The sequence below is a fragment of the Ranitomeya imitator genome, chromosome 5, assembly GCF_032444005.1.
Source record: "Ranitomeya imitator isolate aRanImi1 chromosome 5, aRanImi1.pri, whole genome shotgun sequence".
NCBI lineage: Eukaryota > Metazoa > Chordata > Amphibia > Anura > Dendrobatidae > Ranitomeya > Ranitomeya imitator.
Genome location: NC_091286.1, coordinates 21,791,184 through 21,808,579, shown reverse-complemented (window position 1 = coordinate 21,808,579; position 17,396 = coordinate 21,791,184). Strand labels below are relative to the sequence as shown.

At 43.9% G+C, this 17,396-nt stretch overlaps 1 protein-coding gene across 4 annotated transcripts in view; it reads left to right on the top strand.

The window, feature by feature from the left end:
* Window positions 1-13,632, top strand: part of XDH (xanthine dehydrogenase) — an 89,734-nt gene extending 76,102 nt beyond the window's left edge. For all 4 annotated transcript variants that reach the window (XM_069768385.1, XM_069768384.1, XM_069768383.1 and 1 more), the window contains 6 exons: window positions 3,886-3,938; window positions 4,057-4,171; window positions 6,324-6,389; window positions 9,694-9,882; window positions 11,904-12,071; window positions 13,262-13,632. In XM_069768385.1, the coding sequence (XP_069624486.1) occupies window positions 3,886-3,938; window positions 4,057-4,171; window positions 6,324-6,389; window positions 9,694-9,882; window positions 11,904-12,071; window positions 13,262-13,312 (642 nt within the window). In that variant the 3' untranslated portion in view covers window positions 13,313-13,632. The remainder of the gene's footprint in view (window positions 1-3,885; window positions 3,939-4,056; window positions 4,172-6,323; window positions 6,390-9,693; window positions 9,883-11,903; window positions 12,072-13,261) is intronic.
* Window positions 13,633-17,396: the final 3,764 nt, after the last annotated feature.

Here is a 17,396-nt window from a genome sequence, read left to right as displayed (position 1 = left end):
CTGGGAGCGTCACTCTGTCCGAAGCTTCTATAGACTGCGCAAGCGCCGGCGCAGTCTGGGCCTCACAGAGCGACGCTCCCGGGAGCAGGACATAAGGATGGGGACGCAGGATGGAGCAGGACATAAGGATGGGGACGCAGGATGGAGCAGGACATAAGGATGGGGACGCAGGATGGAGCAGCACATAAGGATGGGGACGCAGGATGGAGCAGCACATAAGGATGGGGACGCAGGATGGAGCAGCACATAACAGTATGGGGACGCAGGATGGAGCAGGACATAAGGATGGGGACGCAGGATGGAGCAGGACATAAGGATGGGGACGCAGGATGGAGCAGCACATAAGGATGGGGACGCAGGATGGAGCAGCACATAAGGATGGGGACGCAGGATGGAGCAGCACATAAGGATGGGGACGCAGGATGGAGCAGCACATAACAGTATGGGGACGCAGGATGGAGCAGGACATAAGGATGGGGACGCAGGATGGAGCAGGACATAAGGATGGGGACGCAGGATGGAGCAGGACATAAGGATGGGGACGCAGGATGGAGCAGGACATAAGGATGGGGAAGCAGGATGGAGCAGCACATAAGGATGGGGACGCAGGATGGAGCAGCACATAAGGATGGGGACGCAGGATGGAGCAGGACATAAGGATGGGGACGCAGGATGGAGCAGCACATAAGGATGGGGACGCAGGATGGAGCAGCACATAAGGATGGGGACGCAGGATGGAGCAGCACATAAGGATGGGGACGCAGGATGGAGCAGCACATAACAGTATGGGGACGCAGGATGGAGCAGCACATAAGGATGGGGACGCAGGATGGAGCAGCACATAAGGATGGGGACGCAGGATGGAGCAGCACATAACAGTATGGGGACGCAGGATGCAGCAGCACATAAGGATGGGGACGCAGGATGCAGCAGCACATAAGGATGGGGACGCAGGATGCAGCAGCACATAATGATGGGGACGCAGGATGCAGCAGCGCATGACAGGATGGGGACGCAGGATGCAGCAGCACATAAGGATGGGGACGCAGGATGCAGCAGCGCATGACAGGATGGGGACGCATGATGGAGCAGCGCATGACAGGATGGGGACGCAGGATGGAGCAGCACATGACAGGATGGGGACGCAGGATGGGAGCAGCGCATCACAGGATGGGAGCAGCGCATCACAGGATGGGGACGCAGGATTGGAGCAGCGCATGACAGGATGGGGACGCAGGATGGGAGCAGCGCATGACAGGAAAGGGAACGCAGGATGGAGCAGCGCATGACAGGATGGGGACGCAGGATGGAGCAGCACATGACAGGATGGGGACGCAGGATGTAGCAGCGCATAGCAGGATGGGGACGCAGGATGGAGCAGCACATGACAGGATGGGGACGCAGGATGGAGCAGCACATACCATGATGGAGACAATATACCAATATAAATGCTCGCCACCCGGGCGTAGAACGGGTTCAATAGCTAGTATACTATATACAGGGGAGATGACACACATATATACTATATACAGTAGGAGATGACACACAGATATATACAGGAGCAGATGACACACAGGTATATACTATATATAGGAGGAGATAACACACAGGTATATACTATATACAGGAGGAGATGACATACAGGTACATACTACATACAAGAGGAGATGACAAACAGGTATATACTATATACAGGAGCAGATGACTTACAGGTATATACTATATACAGGAGGAGATGACACACGTATATACTATATACAGGAGGAGATGACATACAGGTATATACTATATAAAAGAGGAGATGACACATAGGTATATAGAGGAGGAGATTACATACAGCAGGTATATACTATATACAGGGGAGATGACATAAAGGTATATACTATGTACAGGAGATAACATACAGGTATATACTATATATAGGAGGAGATGACATACAGGTATATAGTATATACAGAAGAGATGACATACAGGTATATATTATATACAGGAGATGACATGCAATGAGAATCTGGAATTGCTTGCCTGAGGAGGTGGTGATGGCGAACTCAGTCGAGGGGTTCAAGAGAGGACTGGATGTCTTCCTGGAGCAGAACAATATTGTATGTGAGGGGGAAAATAAGAGGAGTGAGGGGGAAAATGAGAGGTGTAAGGGAGAAAATGAGAGGCGTTATGGGAAAATAAGAGAAGTGAGGTGCTATAACTAACCACAGATATTTACTATGCCCAGGCAATGCCGGGCTCTTCAGCTAGTAACTGCATAAAGTGTATGAGAACATGATGCGAGGAACCCAATATTATTTTTTTTTTGAATGGGCCACACAGGGATAGTTAGGTTAAAGCGTTGAGGCGGTAGGCCAATCTGAACAAATGAGTTTTTAGGGCACACTTAAAACTGTGGGGATTGGGGATTAATCGTATTAACCTAGGTAGTGCATTCCAAAGAATCGGCGCAGCACGGGTAAAGTCTTGGAGATGGGAGTGGGAGGTCCTGATTATTGAGGATGCTAACCTGGGGTCATTAGCGGAGCGGAGGGCACAAGTAGGGTGGTAGACTGAGACCAGAGAGGAGATGTAGGGTGGTGCTGAGCCATGGAGCGCTTTGTGGATGAGGGTAGTAGTTTTGTACTGGATTCTGGAGTGGATGGGTAACCAGTGTAATGACTGGCACAAGGTAGAGGCATCAGTGTAACGGTTCGTGAGGAATATGATCCTGGCAGCAGCATTCAGGACAGATTGGAGCGGGGAGAGTTTGGTAAGAGGGAGGCCGATTAGTAAAGAGTTACAATAGTCCAGACGGGAATGAATAAGAGAAACAGTAAGAGTGTTTGCAGAGTCGAAAGTAAGAAAAGGGCGAATTCTAGAAATGTTTTTGAGATGCAGATAAGAAGAGCGAGCCAGTGATCGGATGTGGGGGGTGAATGAAAGCTCGGAATCAAGGATGACCCCAAGGCGGCAGGCATGTTGCTTTGGAGTAATGGTGGAACCGCACACGGAGATGGCAAAGGTAGGTTAGTAGAGGGAGAGAACACGAGGAGTTCAGTTTTTGACAGGTTCAGTTTCAGATAGAGGGAGGACATGATGTTAGAGACAGCGGTAAGACAATCACTGGTGTTTTCTAAAAAGATCAGTGTGATATCAGGAGCAGGAGTGTATAATTGGGTGTCATCAGCATAGAGATGGTACTGGAAACCAAATCAACTGATTGTTTGTCCAATAGGGGCAGTATACAACAAGAAGAGGAGGGGGCCTAGGACTGATCCTTGAGGAACCCCAACAGTAAGGGGAAGGTGAGAGGAGGAGGAACCAGCAAAACATACAGTGAAGGATCGGTCAGAGAGATAGGAGGAGAACCAGGAGAGAACGGTGTCCTTGAGGCCGATGGAGCGGAGCATAGTGAGGAGGAGCTGATGATCCACAGTATCGAATGCTGCGGAGAGATCCAAGAGAATTAGCATGGAGTAGTGACCATTAGATTTAGCTGTTAGTAGGTCATTAGAGACTTTAGTGAGGGCAGTTTCAGTAGAGTGTAAAGAGCGGAAACCAGATTGAAGAGGGTCGAGAAGAGAGTTATCTGAGAGATAGCGGGTAAGACGGGAGTGGACCAGGCGTTCGAGGAGTTTAGAGACAAACAGAAGATTAGAGACAGGTCTGTAGTTAGCGGCACAGTTTTGATCGAGGGATGGTTTTTTAAGTAATGGATGTATGATGGCATGCTTAAATGAGGAGGGAAAGATACCAGAAGAGAGAGAGAGGTTGAATATTTTTGTTAGGTGAGAGGTGACAGCTGGGGAAAGGGACTGGAGGAGATGTTAGCATTACTGCAAATTAAAACCATGATAAAAATAAGATCTGGTAAAACTTTCTTTTTTTTTTACCCCATAGATCAAATCTGCTTATGAAGACAGTGTCAGCCTATCGGCCACCGGATTCTACAAGTATTCCTACATCTGCTATTGTCTGCCTGTCCTTACAGTGATAACGCTTTAATCCAGCATTTCCCATAAGTGAACATGTATCCACCATTTTCATTGAGCCTTTTTCTTTTCACTTAAGGATTGATGGGATTGGTTATGACCCTGTGAAGAATCAGGGGAATCCGAGCAACTACTTCAGCTATGGGGTCGCTTGTTCTGAAGTTGAAATTGATTGTTTAACTGGTGACCACAAGGTAAGATATAATATAACACATAAAATAGTTGATGCTGTAATGAAATATAGTATAGTGGCATGTAGTCTTCATACACTTTAATTTGCATCAGCTATTAGCAAAGCATTTTGAAGAGTCCGCCTGCAGTCACCACTTGGGGGGCGGGGGGGGGGTCACATTACATAGTGATTTATGCAGCCACCACTAGAGGGAGCTCACTGCATACAGATAAATACAGCCACCACTAGGAGGAGCTCACTACATACAGATAAATATAGCCACCACTAGACGAAGCTCGTTACATACAGATTTATACAGTCACCACTAGAGGGAGCTCACTACATGCAGATTTATACAGCTACCACTAGAGGGAGCTCACTACATAGAGATTTATACAGTCACCATAGCGGGAGCTCACTACATACAGATTTATCCTGCCACCACTAAGTGGACTTCATTACATACACATTTATACAGTTACCATTAAAAGGAGTTCACTACATATAGATTTATACAGTCACCACTAGGGGGAGCTCACTATATACAGATTTATCCAGCCACCACTAAGTGGAGTTCATTACATACACATTTATACAGCCACCACTAGGAGGAGCTCACTGCATATAGATTTATCCAGCCACCACTAGGGGGAGCTCACTACATACAGATTTATACAGCCACCACTAGGAGGAGCTCACTACATACAGATTTGTACAGTCACCACTAGGAGGAGCTCACTGCATATAGATTTATCCAGCCACCACTAGGGGGAGCTCACTACATACAGATTTATACAGCCACCACTAGGAGGAGCTCACTACATACAGATTTATACAGCCACCACTTGGAGGAGCTCACTGCATACAGATTTATACAGCCACCACTAGGAGGAGCTCACTACATACAGATTTATACAGTTACCAATAGGAGGAGCTCACTACATATAGATTTATACATTTACCACTAGAGGGAGCTCACTACATACAGATTTATACAGTTACCAATAGGAGGAGCTCACTACATACAGATTTATTGTTACGTTGTGACTGTACATAAATAGGGAAAGAAGCCCTGCACTGTCCCTAGGGCTGGGACCCTAACTACCCCTACTCCCAAAGATACCTCTAAAGGTTAGTATATTTGGGCCACCAGCCTTACTGTTCTCCTGTTATACCCTAAGCTGACCCCTCCCTCATTAGGCCAGGGACATAAATGTTAGATAAACAAGGAAAAAGGCGAACAGCACTAGTGGAACGTATAACTTACACTTTTGAGATGATAGATCCTATATTCTGAGCTTTGGCAATGCGCGTGCTCCGCACAGAAGAGCATCATGTATTTGTGAAGTATATAGAAAAATGCGGCACTCCCCACATTGAAAAGATTCTTCATAAGTCCTTTATTCCACAACACGGGACATGGACAACAATTGACATGCAGGTTGTGGAGGCGCATGCGCATGCCTCCATATATTTTTCTATATACTTCGCAAACACATAACAAAAAACAACTTACATGCTAAACATTCACCAAAGGAAGAGAAGAATTTAGGGAAGGATAGAAATGTACAAAACCAAATGGGAATAGGACAATGAGGAAAGCATACACCCCAAAACCGCATACAACAATCTCCAGCATCAGCAACGATTTCCAAATCAGCACAGCGACTCTAAGGAGCTAGGAAGTAAAACTTTCATCGGCGAGGAAGAGAAGGTCTGGCCAGATTTTACAGTGAAAGGAGATGACCAGGTCAGGAACAGCTGTGAGATGGAGCTGCATGTTTCCAACCAGCATAGAAAGGGTTGTTAACCTCTTCAGCGCCAAAGGAAACAAAATCCATTTAGCATGAAACACAAACGCACAGGATAAATGTAAGATCTGGGATTCACAATACGTAGTGATCTTCTAACCCCAGATCTCCCAGGAGGCCGTGATCCACTCGTGACATTTATGCAGCCACCACTAGGAGGAGCTCACCGCATAGGAGATATAATTGAAGAGGGTCTGAATGATGTGAGCTCCCTCTAGTGGTGACTGCAGGCAAATGGACTTCATTTATTTCTATGGTTTTGCAGGAGGTTTGGAACTCTGTATCAGACAAATGGAGCTCAACATGAAATGATTGGGGCACAATACATGTGATATTCAGTCTTCTTTTATGATTTTTTTTCAGAACTTGCGTACAGATATAGTGATGGATGTTGGTATGAGTCTTAACCCGGCAATTGATATAGGGCAGGTGGGTGACAATGTTCTTACATCCATTTATCCGCCATGTTATATGTGGATCACACCAGTACTAAAGCGTGGAAATGTAAATTTGACATTCTTACTATGAGAGTTTCACTTCTCTCCTTTATCTCCTCGCTGTTGCAGTCATGGAGCTATTGTGCTTGTTCTGGGGTTGCTACAATATCATGGACTAGTTATGGCTTCTTTACATGGGTTTCTTCTATACTCATGAATGAGTTCTTGTCACATGATAGAAAGCCCATGCACTAAAGCGTTAGTCTGCTTAGGTTACTATGGCAACCCCCAGCGCAATATTTCTATTAAGGGCTCATATTCATTTGAGAGGGAAACAGACCAGTGCGATCCGATAAAAAAAAAAAAATAGGATTGCACTCTGACTAATGATGTTCTATGGTTCTCGGCTCATTTGCAATTTTTTTCTCAGCTCATATCGGACTGAGAACAAAAAAAATCACAGTATGCTGTGAGTGTCCTCGTACATCAGACGAGACTCGCCAATGGAAGTCAATGGTTGTGACTAAAAAAATAATAAATTGCACAGCACATGTAGCATGTGAGACATTTCATCAGCCGTGTACAGTAAAATCAGTGTGACAATAGAGTAGATATATAAAGATGTCAGTGACTTATATAATTAGTGCAGTGTATTTGTAGCGTGGGATCCCCCAAAATTTTGTTAACCAGCAAAGGGAGAGCGGACAGCTAGGGGCTGATGTTTATAGCCTGGGAAGGGGTAATAAACATGAAGCTTCCCAGGCTATTAATATCAGCTCACAGCTGTAAACTTAGCCTTTACTGGTTATTAGAATGGGGGACCATGCCAAAAAAATGACGGTGGGTCCCACTATAACTAATAACCAGCAAAGGCTATGCAGAGAGATGCAAGCTGACATTAATAGGCTAGGAATGGGCCATCAAGCCCAGGGGTTAGTAATGGGGAGGCTTCTATAAAACGCCCTGTTACTAACCCCATATTCATAGTGTAAATAAAAAAACACCCAGAATAAAGTCCTTTAGTTGAAATAAAGCCACTGACACCTTTTATTTTAATTAAAAAAAATAAAAAAGTAAAGTTATACTCACCTTTACGCCTAATCCAATGAAGACAATGTCCCCTGTAAAAGACCAAAATAATAAACAACCATATTCGTCACCTATTGTTGTGAATTCCGCTCTTGGGCTCCCTCCGGTGGTAATAAGTGGCACTTTTGTGAGTTCTGCTCTTGGGCTCCCTCCGGTGGTTTTAAGTGGAATAGCTGCTCCTTGGATTTAGCAGTCTGCAGCTGCTTCCACTGATTGTCTTTCTGCTCGGCTATTTATGCCTGGCTCTTTCCTTCAGCCAGTGCCTCTTGTCAATGGTTCCTGGTTGGATTCACATCTCTGCTTGGATTTCCCTGATATCCTGACCAGTTCAGCAAAGATAAGTCCTTGCTTTGCTCTTTTCTGTCCACTTGTAGTGGACTTAATTGTTCTGTACATTCTCTGTTTTTGGTCCAGCTTGTCAGTATGGATTTATTCAGTTAAGCTGGAAGCTCTGGGAAGCAGATTTACCCTCCACACCTTTAGTCAGGTGTGGAGATTTTTGTAAACTCTGTGTGGATTTTTCTAGTTTTTTAATACTGACCGTACAGTATTCTGTCCTGTTCTATCTATCTAGCTAGACTGGCCTCCTTTGCTACATCCTGGTTTCATTCTACGTATGTCATTTCCATCTCCACTCAGTCATTATTTGTGGGGGGCTGTCTATCCTTTGGGGATTTTCTCTGAGGCAAGATAGCTTTCCTGTTTCTATCTTTAGGGGTAGTTAGTTCTCCGGCTGTGACGAGGTGTCTAGGGAGTGACAGGAACATCCCACGGCTACTGCTAGTGTTGTGTTAAGCTTAGGAACTGCGGTCAGTACAGGTACCACTTCCTTCAGAGCTCATCCCATGTTGCTCCTAAACCACCAGTTCATAACACCTATTCAACATGAACATGATCCTCAGATGCCCATGTCCCCTGTAAAAGAAAAAAAACTGCCATATTCCTTACATCTCTGGCGATAAGAGAATTAATTTGTCCCTTGACAAGTCTAGCTCTGCTACATCTAGATACCTTGCTTAACAGGAGCATGATGTGAGCGTTCAGCCTGGCAGCCAACAGAGACACTGAGCTGCACATGATATCGCATCATCAGTGCCTTGCAGTATCGTGAGAACGGTGAGCGGAATTCATAGCCAATGATCTCCATTCACTCAATAATGTAACTGCTAGCATGAAAACTTTCTTACGCCAAGAACTCTGCATGAAAACTTTCTTACGCCCTAGTGGTGACGTCAGTAAGGTGAACAGAGTTCATCGGCTAAGAACTCCGCTCATCTTATTGATGTTACTGCAAGATACTGATGCTGGTCTTTTACAAGGAACATGGACATCAAAATAAATGTGTCAGTGTCTTTATTTTAATTAAAGGACTTTATTCTGGGTCTTTTTTATTTACAATATGACTATGGGGTTAGTAATGGGGGTGACATCAACCCCAATACTATTACCCCACTTGCCAACGCACCAGGTCCCCCATTTTAATAACCAGTAAAGGCTAAGTATACAGCTGTGAGCTGATAGTAGCCAATATCCATCACCCCTTCCTAGCCTATTAATATTACCTCACAGCTGTCTGCCTAGCCTTTGCTGGGACCCTGTGTCATTTTTTGGGGGGAGGTCCCCCATTTTAGTAACCAGTAAAGGCTAAGTATACAGCTGTGAGCAGATATTCACAGCCTAGGAAGCTCCATGTGCATTACCCCCTTCCCAGGTTATAAACATCAGCCACCAACTGTCCGCTTTCCCTCTGCTGGTTAACAAAATTTCGGGAGATCTCACAACGTTTTTTTCTGTAATTTATTGATTCATAAAATATAAGTACAGTAAGCTGCACACACACTCTACTAATTATATGTGTCACTCATGTGTATCTACATATGTATTGAAGAAAATGTACTTTGAAAAGGATCTTTAAATGACAGAGAATTCCTCTATGTAAAAGCCGATGTTAAAATCGCATTGCAGACGGATGCTAGGTGAGAAAAAACACATTGTACACTTGCCACGTGCATAACACTCATCTGACTTTTCAGGGTGAACATTGGACCTATTTTATTCACGCTGATGGGTATGAGCCCTAAGTGTAAGAGTTGGTGAAAGAAGGAATAAGAGAAATTATACCATTAAATACTTTTTCAATCTGAGACATAAACAGTTGATTCCTTCATTAGCAGACGATCCGTATAATTATTGTGTCACGTTCTCAGATTGAAGGGGCTTTTGTCCAAGGACTCGGCCTTTTTACATTGGAAGAGCTAAAATATTCCCCAGACGGTAACCTGTACACACGAGGCCCCGGGATGTACAAGATCCCAGCGTTCGGTGATATCCCAGACGAATTTAACGTGTCGCTTCTTAGGGACTGTCCAAACAGCAAAGCGATCTACTCATCGAAGGTACGACCATCATGCTAGAATAAAAAACTCACAAATAGAAGTTCATGATTTGTTCTTTTCTGTCTATAAATTGTATTTAACTGTGTATGGGAAAGCTGAGGAATGATATCGCTTCCATTATGGCTCTTAAAAGTTGCACATTTGTCACACATGTATCAAACTTTATAGAATGACAAAATACCTGCAGCCACCAACAGGGGGAGCTCACTACATAGGGATTAATACAGTCACCACTAGGAGGAGCTGACTGCATACAGATTTATACAGCCACCACTAGAGGGAGCTCACTACATACAGATTTATACAGCCACCACTAGGGGAGCTCACTACATACAGATTTATACAGTCGCCACTAGAGGGAGCTCACTACATACAGATTTATACAGCCACCACTAGGGGAGCTCACTACATAGATTTATACAGCCACCACTAGGGGAGCTCACTACATACAGATTTATACAGCCACCACTAGAGGGAGCTCACTACATACTGATTTATACAGCCACTACTAGGGGGAACTTACTACATACAGATTTATACAGCCACCACTAGAGGGAGCTCACTACATACAGATTTATGCAGCCACCACTAGAGGGAGCTCACTACATACAGATTTATACAGCCACCACTAGAGGGAGCTCATTACATACAGATTATACAGCTACCACTAAGGGGAGCTCACTGAAGACCGATTTACACAGCCATCACTAGGGGGAGCTCTCTACATACAGATTTATACAGCCACCACTAGGGGGAGCTCACTACATACAGATTTATACAGCCACCACTAGGAGGGAGCTCACTACATACAGATTTATACAGCCACCACTAGGGGGAGCTCACTACATACAGATTTATACAGCCACCACTAGGGGGAGCTCACTACATACAGATTTATACAGTCACCACTAGGAGGGAGCTCACTACATACAGATTTATACAGCCACCACTAGGTGGAGCTCACTACATACAGATTTATACAGCCACCACTAGGGGGAGCTCACTACACACAGATTTATACAGCCACCACTGGGGGGAGCTCACTACATACAGATTTATACAGCCACCACTAGGGGGGAGCTCACTACATACAGATTTATACAGCCACCACTAGGGGGAGCTCACTACATACAGATTTATACAGTCACCACTGGGGGGAGCTCACTACATACAGATTTATACAGCCACCACTAGGGGGGAGCTCACTACATACAGATTTATACAGCCACCACTAGGGGGAGCTCACTACATACAGATTTATACAGCCACCACTAGGGGGAGCTCACTACATACAGATTTATACAGTCACCACTAGGAGGGAGCTCACTACATACAGATTTATACAGCCACCACTAGGTGGAGCTCACTACATACAGATTTATACAGCCACCACTAGGGGGAGCTCACTACACACAGATTTATACAGCCACCACTGGGGGGAGCTCACTACATACAGATTTATACAGCCACCACTAGGGGGGAGCTCACTACATACAGATTTATACAGCCACCACTAGGGGGAGCTCACTACATACAGATTTATACAGTCACCACTAGGGGGGAGCTCACTACATACAGATTTATACAGTCACCACTAGGGGGGAGCTCACTACATACAGATTTATACAGTCACCACTAGGGGGGAGCTCACTACATACAGATTTATACAGTCACCACTAGGGGGAGCTCACTACATACAGATTTATACAGTCACCACTAGAAGGAGCTCGGTCCATATGAAATTATTCAGAGAGTGTTAACTCAATAGGAGCTGTAAAAACATCCACATATTTAGCTTCTCTTAGAGGTGAATTGCAGGAAACATGATGACTGTGTTGGGAAGCAAGGGAAGTCTTGCAGTGTTTTTCCTGTCTCTCGGGATCTTTTGAATTTTCATGGTGAATTATACCCAATAAGACCAGCTGTACAACTCCCACAGTGGAGGTCACATGACATGAGTGATAGATTGTTGCATTCTCTTATTTATATTGATACATTGTATCATTGCATTTCCTATCTAGGCGATCGGGGAGCCTCCACTCTTCTTATCGGCTTCCATATTTTATGCCATTAAAGACGCCATTATGTCAGCCAGAGCCGAGTCTGGTATCACTGGGATGTTTAGATTGGACAGTCCGGCCACTCCGGAGAGGATCCGTAACGCCTGCGTGGATCAATTCACCAAACTGGTAAGAGTATATGAGGAGATGCCGTACGGTTTAAAGGGAATCTGTCACCTAATTTTGGGCCTATAAACTGCGGCAACTGCCATCAGGGGCTTATCTACAGCATTCTGTAATGCTGTAGATAAGCCCCCGATGTAACCTGAAAGATAAGAAAAACAAGTTAGATTATACTCACCCAGACGTGGTACCGGGGCGGTCCCGGTGCGGTCCAGTCCGGCGCCTCTCATCTTCATACGATGTCGTCCTCTTCTTTGCTTCCTGTCGTGGCTCCTGCACCGGCATACTTTATCTGCCCTGTTGAGGCTCCTTACCTATCCCTAAAGCTAGGGATGCTCTAGCTATCCCTGCTCCCCGGATTACTTCTGATGTGAAGAGGCCAGGGCCACGTGCCTTGCTGAGCTCCTTAATCAGCCCTTATCGGTCCCCTCCAGCACCCAGGATAGTGGGAAGTAATAGTGTATAAGAATACCCAAACCAGACTGACAAGGAACAAGGGAAGGTGTACAGGGATAAATGAAAATACCTATCATACAAATATTCACTGAAAACAGAGTAGAACACTAGGAAGTAAAGGAAGGGAAAAAAGAAACAGGAGAGGATGAGGATATGTACACAGACAAGTCACCAAACAGTCTTCAGAATAAACACTCCAACAATCAAAACCTCCAACTCCAGAACCAGGCAGTATCAAACTAAAGCTGGCAATCCCAAATTGCCAGAGGCCTGTGTATATATATATATATATATATATATATATATATATATATATATATATATATATATATATATATAGCAGAGGGGAGTGCCCAACACTGAACAGCTGAGACCAACAAAGCAGTAAAGCTAGCAGATTTCAACTGAGCAGATTAACCCCTGCACTACTAGCAGAAATTTGCATGGCTTAATAGGATGGTGAATAATCAGTGTAGGAGTATGAGAAATCAGACACCGCAGTCTTCTAGCCCCTCTTTTTCTCGGTAAACTCGTGACAGGTGTACAGTAGATGAATCGGCCCCAAAGTGTTTTCTGATTGCACAGATTTCAAAAAGGAAGCCCATCACCTGCCTGCTGGTTGTTTATAAGCAATAAATCAATTAGAATAGAAGGGAAAGTAGAAAAAAAATATATATTTATGACCGTGAGCTGTAAATTGATATCCAGTAATAAAGCTTCACTTTATTGTTTTCCTGCAGTGTCCTGTCCCTGAACCTGGAACATTTAAGCCGTGGTCGATAAGAGTCTAAATAAGAGGAACGTCCCGCTATTATAAACAGAATATAACGCTAACCTTTCTCCAGCGCCAATTGTGCTACTGGATCAGCGGAGGACTGAAGAATGGCAAATTGTTCACTGAAGCTGACTGTCCATGACATCTCAATCTGGAGTGACAGCCCGTAGACCACCTGATATGGATCGATACATTGTAGTCATGAGTCATGTTTGTATTTCACATGTTTATGTATCAATGTCGCCCGGCCGTGCCCTGATCTGACACCTACAGAAGGGCGAAACAAGCCGATGCACTGTGCCTCAAACTCCAAAATTAAAGTGTTTCTCCAACTAATCTCCAAGATTCAGTGCTGAGTATTATTCTAATATATCTTTATAGATTATTTCTGAAACAAAACTACAAATCCTCTACTTCTACAGCCAACAAACTAAATAATATAATTCTGCCTATCAGCAGTCACCACTAAGGGGAGCTCACTGCATATGGATTTATTATTGAGCTCGACATTACACTGGGAACCATAATAATAATAATAATACAAAGTGAAACAATTCTGCAAATTTTATTATTATTTATTATTATAGCGCCATTTATTCCATGGCGCTTTACATGTAACCCCTTAGTGACAGAGCCAATTTGGTACTTAATGACCAGGCCAATTTTTGCAATTCTGACCACTGTCACTTTATGAGGTTATAACTCTGGAACGCTTCAACAGATCCCGCTGATTCTGAGATTGTTTTTTCGTGACATATTGTACTTCATGTTAGTGGTAACATTTCTTCGATATTACTTGCGATTATTTATGAAAAAAACGGAAATATGGCGAAAATTTTTAAAATTTTGCAATTTTCAAACTTTGTATTTTTATGCCCTTAAATCAGAGAGATATGTCATGAAAAATAGTTAATAAATAACATTTCCCACATGTCTACTTTACATCAGCACAATTTTGGAAACAAAATTTTTTTTTGTTAGGGAGTTTTAAGGGTTAAAAGTTTACCAGCAATTTCTCATTTTTACAACACCATTTTTTTTTAGGGACCACATCACATTTGAAGTCATTTTGAGGGGTCTATATGATAGAAAATAATGAAGTGTGACACCATTCTAAAAACTACACCCCTCAAGGTGCTCAAAACCACATTCAAGAAGTTTATTAACCCTTTACGTGCTTCACAGGAACTGAAACAATGTGGAAGGAAAAAATGAACATTTAACTTTTTTTTGCAAACATCTTAATTCAGAACCGTTTTTTTTATTTTCACAAGTGTAAAAACAGAAATGTAACCATAAATTTTGTTATGCAATTTCTCCTGAATACGCCAATACCCCATATGTGGGGGTAAACCACTGTTAGGGCGCACCGCAGAACTTAGAAGTGAAGGAGCGCCGTTTGACTTTTTCAATGCAGAATTGGCTGGAATTGAGATCGGACACCATGTCACATTTAGAGAGCCCCTGATGTGCCTAAACAGTGGAAACTCCCCACAAGTGACACCATTTTGGAAACTAGACCCCTTAAGGAACTTATCTAGACGTGTGGCGCGCACTTTGAACCCCCATGTGCTTCACAGAAGTTTATAACGTAGAGCCGTGAAAATAAAAAAATCGCTTTTGTTTACACAAAAATGATCTTGTCGCCCACAAATTCTTATTTTCACAAGGGTAACAGGAGAAATTAGACCACAAAAGTTGTTGTGCGATTTCTCCTGAATACGTCGATACCCCATATGTGAGGGTAAACCACTGTTTGGGCGCACCGCAGAGCTTGGAAGTGAAGGAGCGCCGTTTTACTTTTTCAATGTTGAATTGGCTGGAATTGAGATTGGACGCCATGTTGCGTTTGCAGAGCCTCTGATGTGCCTAAACAGTGGAAACCCCACACAAGTGACACCATTTTGGAAACTAGACCCCTTAAGGAACTTATCTAGATGTGTGGCGCGCACTTTGAACCCCCATGTGCTTCACAGAAGTTTATAACGTAGAGCCGTGAAAAAAAAAAATCGCATTTTTTCTACAAAAATGATCTTTTTGCCCACAAATTTTTATTTTCACAAGGGTAACAGGAGAAATTAGACCACAAAAGTTGTTGTGCAATTTCTCCTGAGTACGCTGATACCCAATATGTGGGGGTAAACCACTGTTAGGGCGCACCGCAGAGCTTGGAAGAGAAGGAGTGCCGTTTTACTTTTTCAATGTAGAATTGGCTGGAATTGAGATTGGACGCCATGTCGCGTTTGGAGAGCCCCTGATGTGCCTAAACAGTAGAAATCCCCCACAAGTGACACCATTTTGGAAACTAGACCCCTTAAGGAACTTATCTAGATGTGTGGCGCGCACTTTGAACCCCCATGTGCTTCACAGAAGTTTATAACGTAGAGCCGTGAAAAAAAAAATCGCATTTTTTCTACAAAAATGATCTTTTTGCCCACAAATTTTTATTTTCACAAGGGTAACAGGAGAAATTAGACCACTAAAGTTGTTGTGCAATTTCTCCTGAGTACGTCGATACCCAATATGTGGGGGTAAACCACTGTTTGGGCGCACCGCAGAGCTTGGAAGAGAAAGAGTGCCGTTTTACTTTTTCAATGTAGAATTGGCTGGAATTGAGATCGGACGCCATGTCGCGTTTGGAGAGCCCCTGATGTGCCTAAACAGTAGAAATCCCCCACAAGTTACCCCATTTTGGAAACTAGACCCCCCATGGAACTTATCTAGATGTGTGGTGAGAACCTTGAATGCCCAAGTGCTTCACAGAAGTTTATAATGCAGAGCCGTGAAAATAAAAAATATTTTTTTTCCACAAAAAAGATTTTTTAGCCACCAAATTTTTATTTTCACAAGGGTAACAAGAGAAATTGGACCCCAAAAGTTGTTGTCCAATTTGTCCTGAGTATGCTGGTACCCCATATGTGGGGGTAAACCACTGTTTGGGCGCACGGCAGAGCTCGGAAGGGAAGGAGCGCCTTTTTGGAATGCAGACTTTGATAGAATGGTCTGTGGGCATTATGTTGCGATTGCAGAGCCCCTGATGTACCTAAACTGTAGTAACCCCCCACAAGTGACCCCATTTTGGAAACTAGACCCCCCAAGGAACTTATCTAGATGTGTGGTGAGAAGAACTTTGAATGCCCAAGTGCTTCACAGAAGTTTAGAATGCAGAGTCGTGAAAATAAAATATATTTCTTTTTTCCACAAAAAAGATATTGTAGCCCCCAAGTTTTTATTTTCACAAGGGTAACAGGAGAAATTGGACTGCAATCGTTGTTGTCCAATTTATCCCGAGTACGCTGATGCGCCATATGTGGGGGTAAACCACTGTTTGGGCGCACGGCAGAGCTCGGAAGGGAAGGAGCGCCTTTTTGGAATGCAGACTTTGATAGAATGGTCTGTGGGCATTATGTTGCGATTGCAGAGCCCCTGATGTACCTAAACTGTAGTAACCCCCCACAAGTGACCCCATTTTGGAAACTAGACCCCCCAAGGAACTTATCTAGATGTGTGGTGAGAACTTTGAATGCCCAAGTGCTTCACAGAAGTTTAGAATGCAGAGTCGTGAAAATAAAAAATATTTTTTTTTTCACAAAAAAGATTTTGTAGCCCCCAAGTTTTTATTTTCACAAGGGTAACAAGAGAAATTAGACCCCAGAAGTTGTTGTCCAATTTATCCCGAGTACGCTGATGCCCCATATGTGGGGGTAACCCACTGTTTGGGCGCACGGCAGAGCTCAGAAGGGAGGGAGCACCATTTGACTTTTTGAGCGCAAAATTGGCTGTCGTGTTTGGAGACCCCCTGATGTACCTAAACAGTGGAAACCCCCCAATTCTAGCTCCAACCCTAACCCCAACACACCCCTAACCCTAATCCCAACCTGATCCATAATCCTAATCACTAACCCTAACCATAATCACAACCCTTACCCCAAAACAACCCTAATGTCAACCCTAACCATAACCCTAATCAAAACCCTAAATCCAACACACCCCTAATCCTAATCTCAACCCTAACCTCAAACCTAACCCTAATCCCAATACACCCCTAATCACAACCCTAACCTTAACCCTAATCCCAAACCTAACCCTAATCCCAAGCG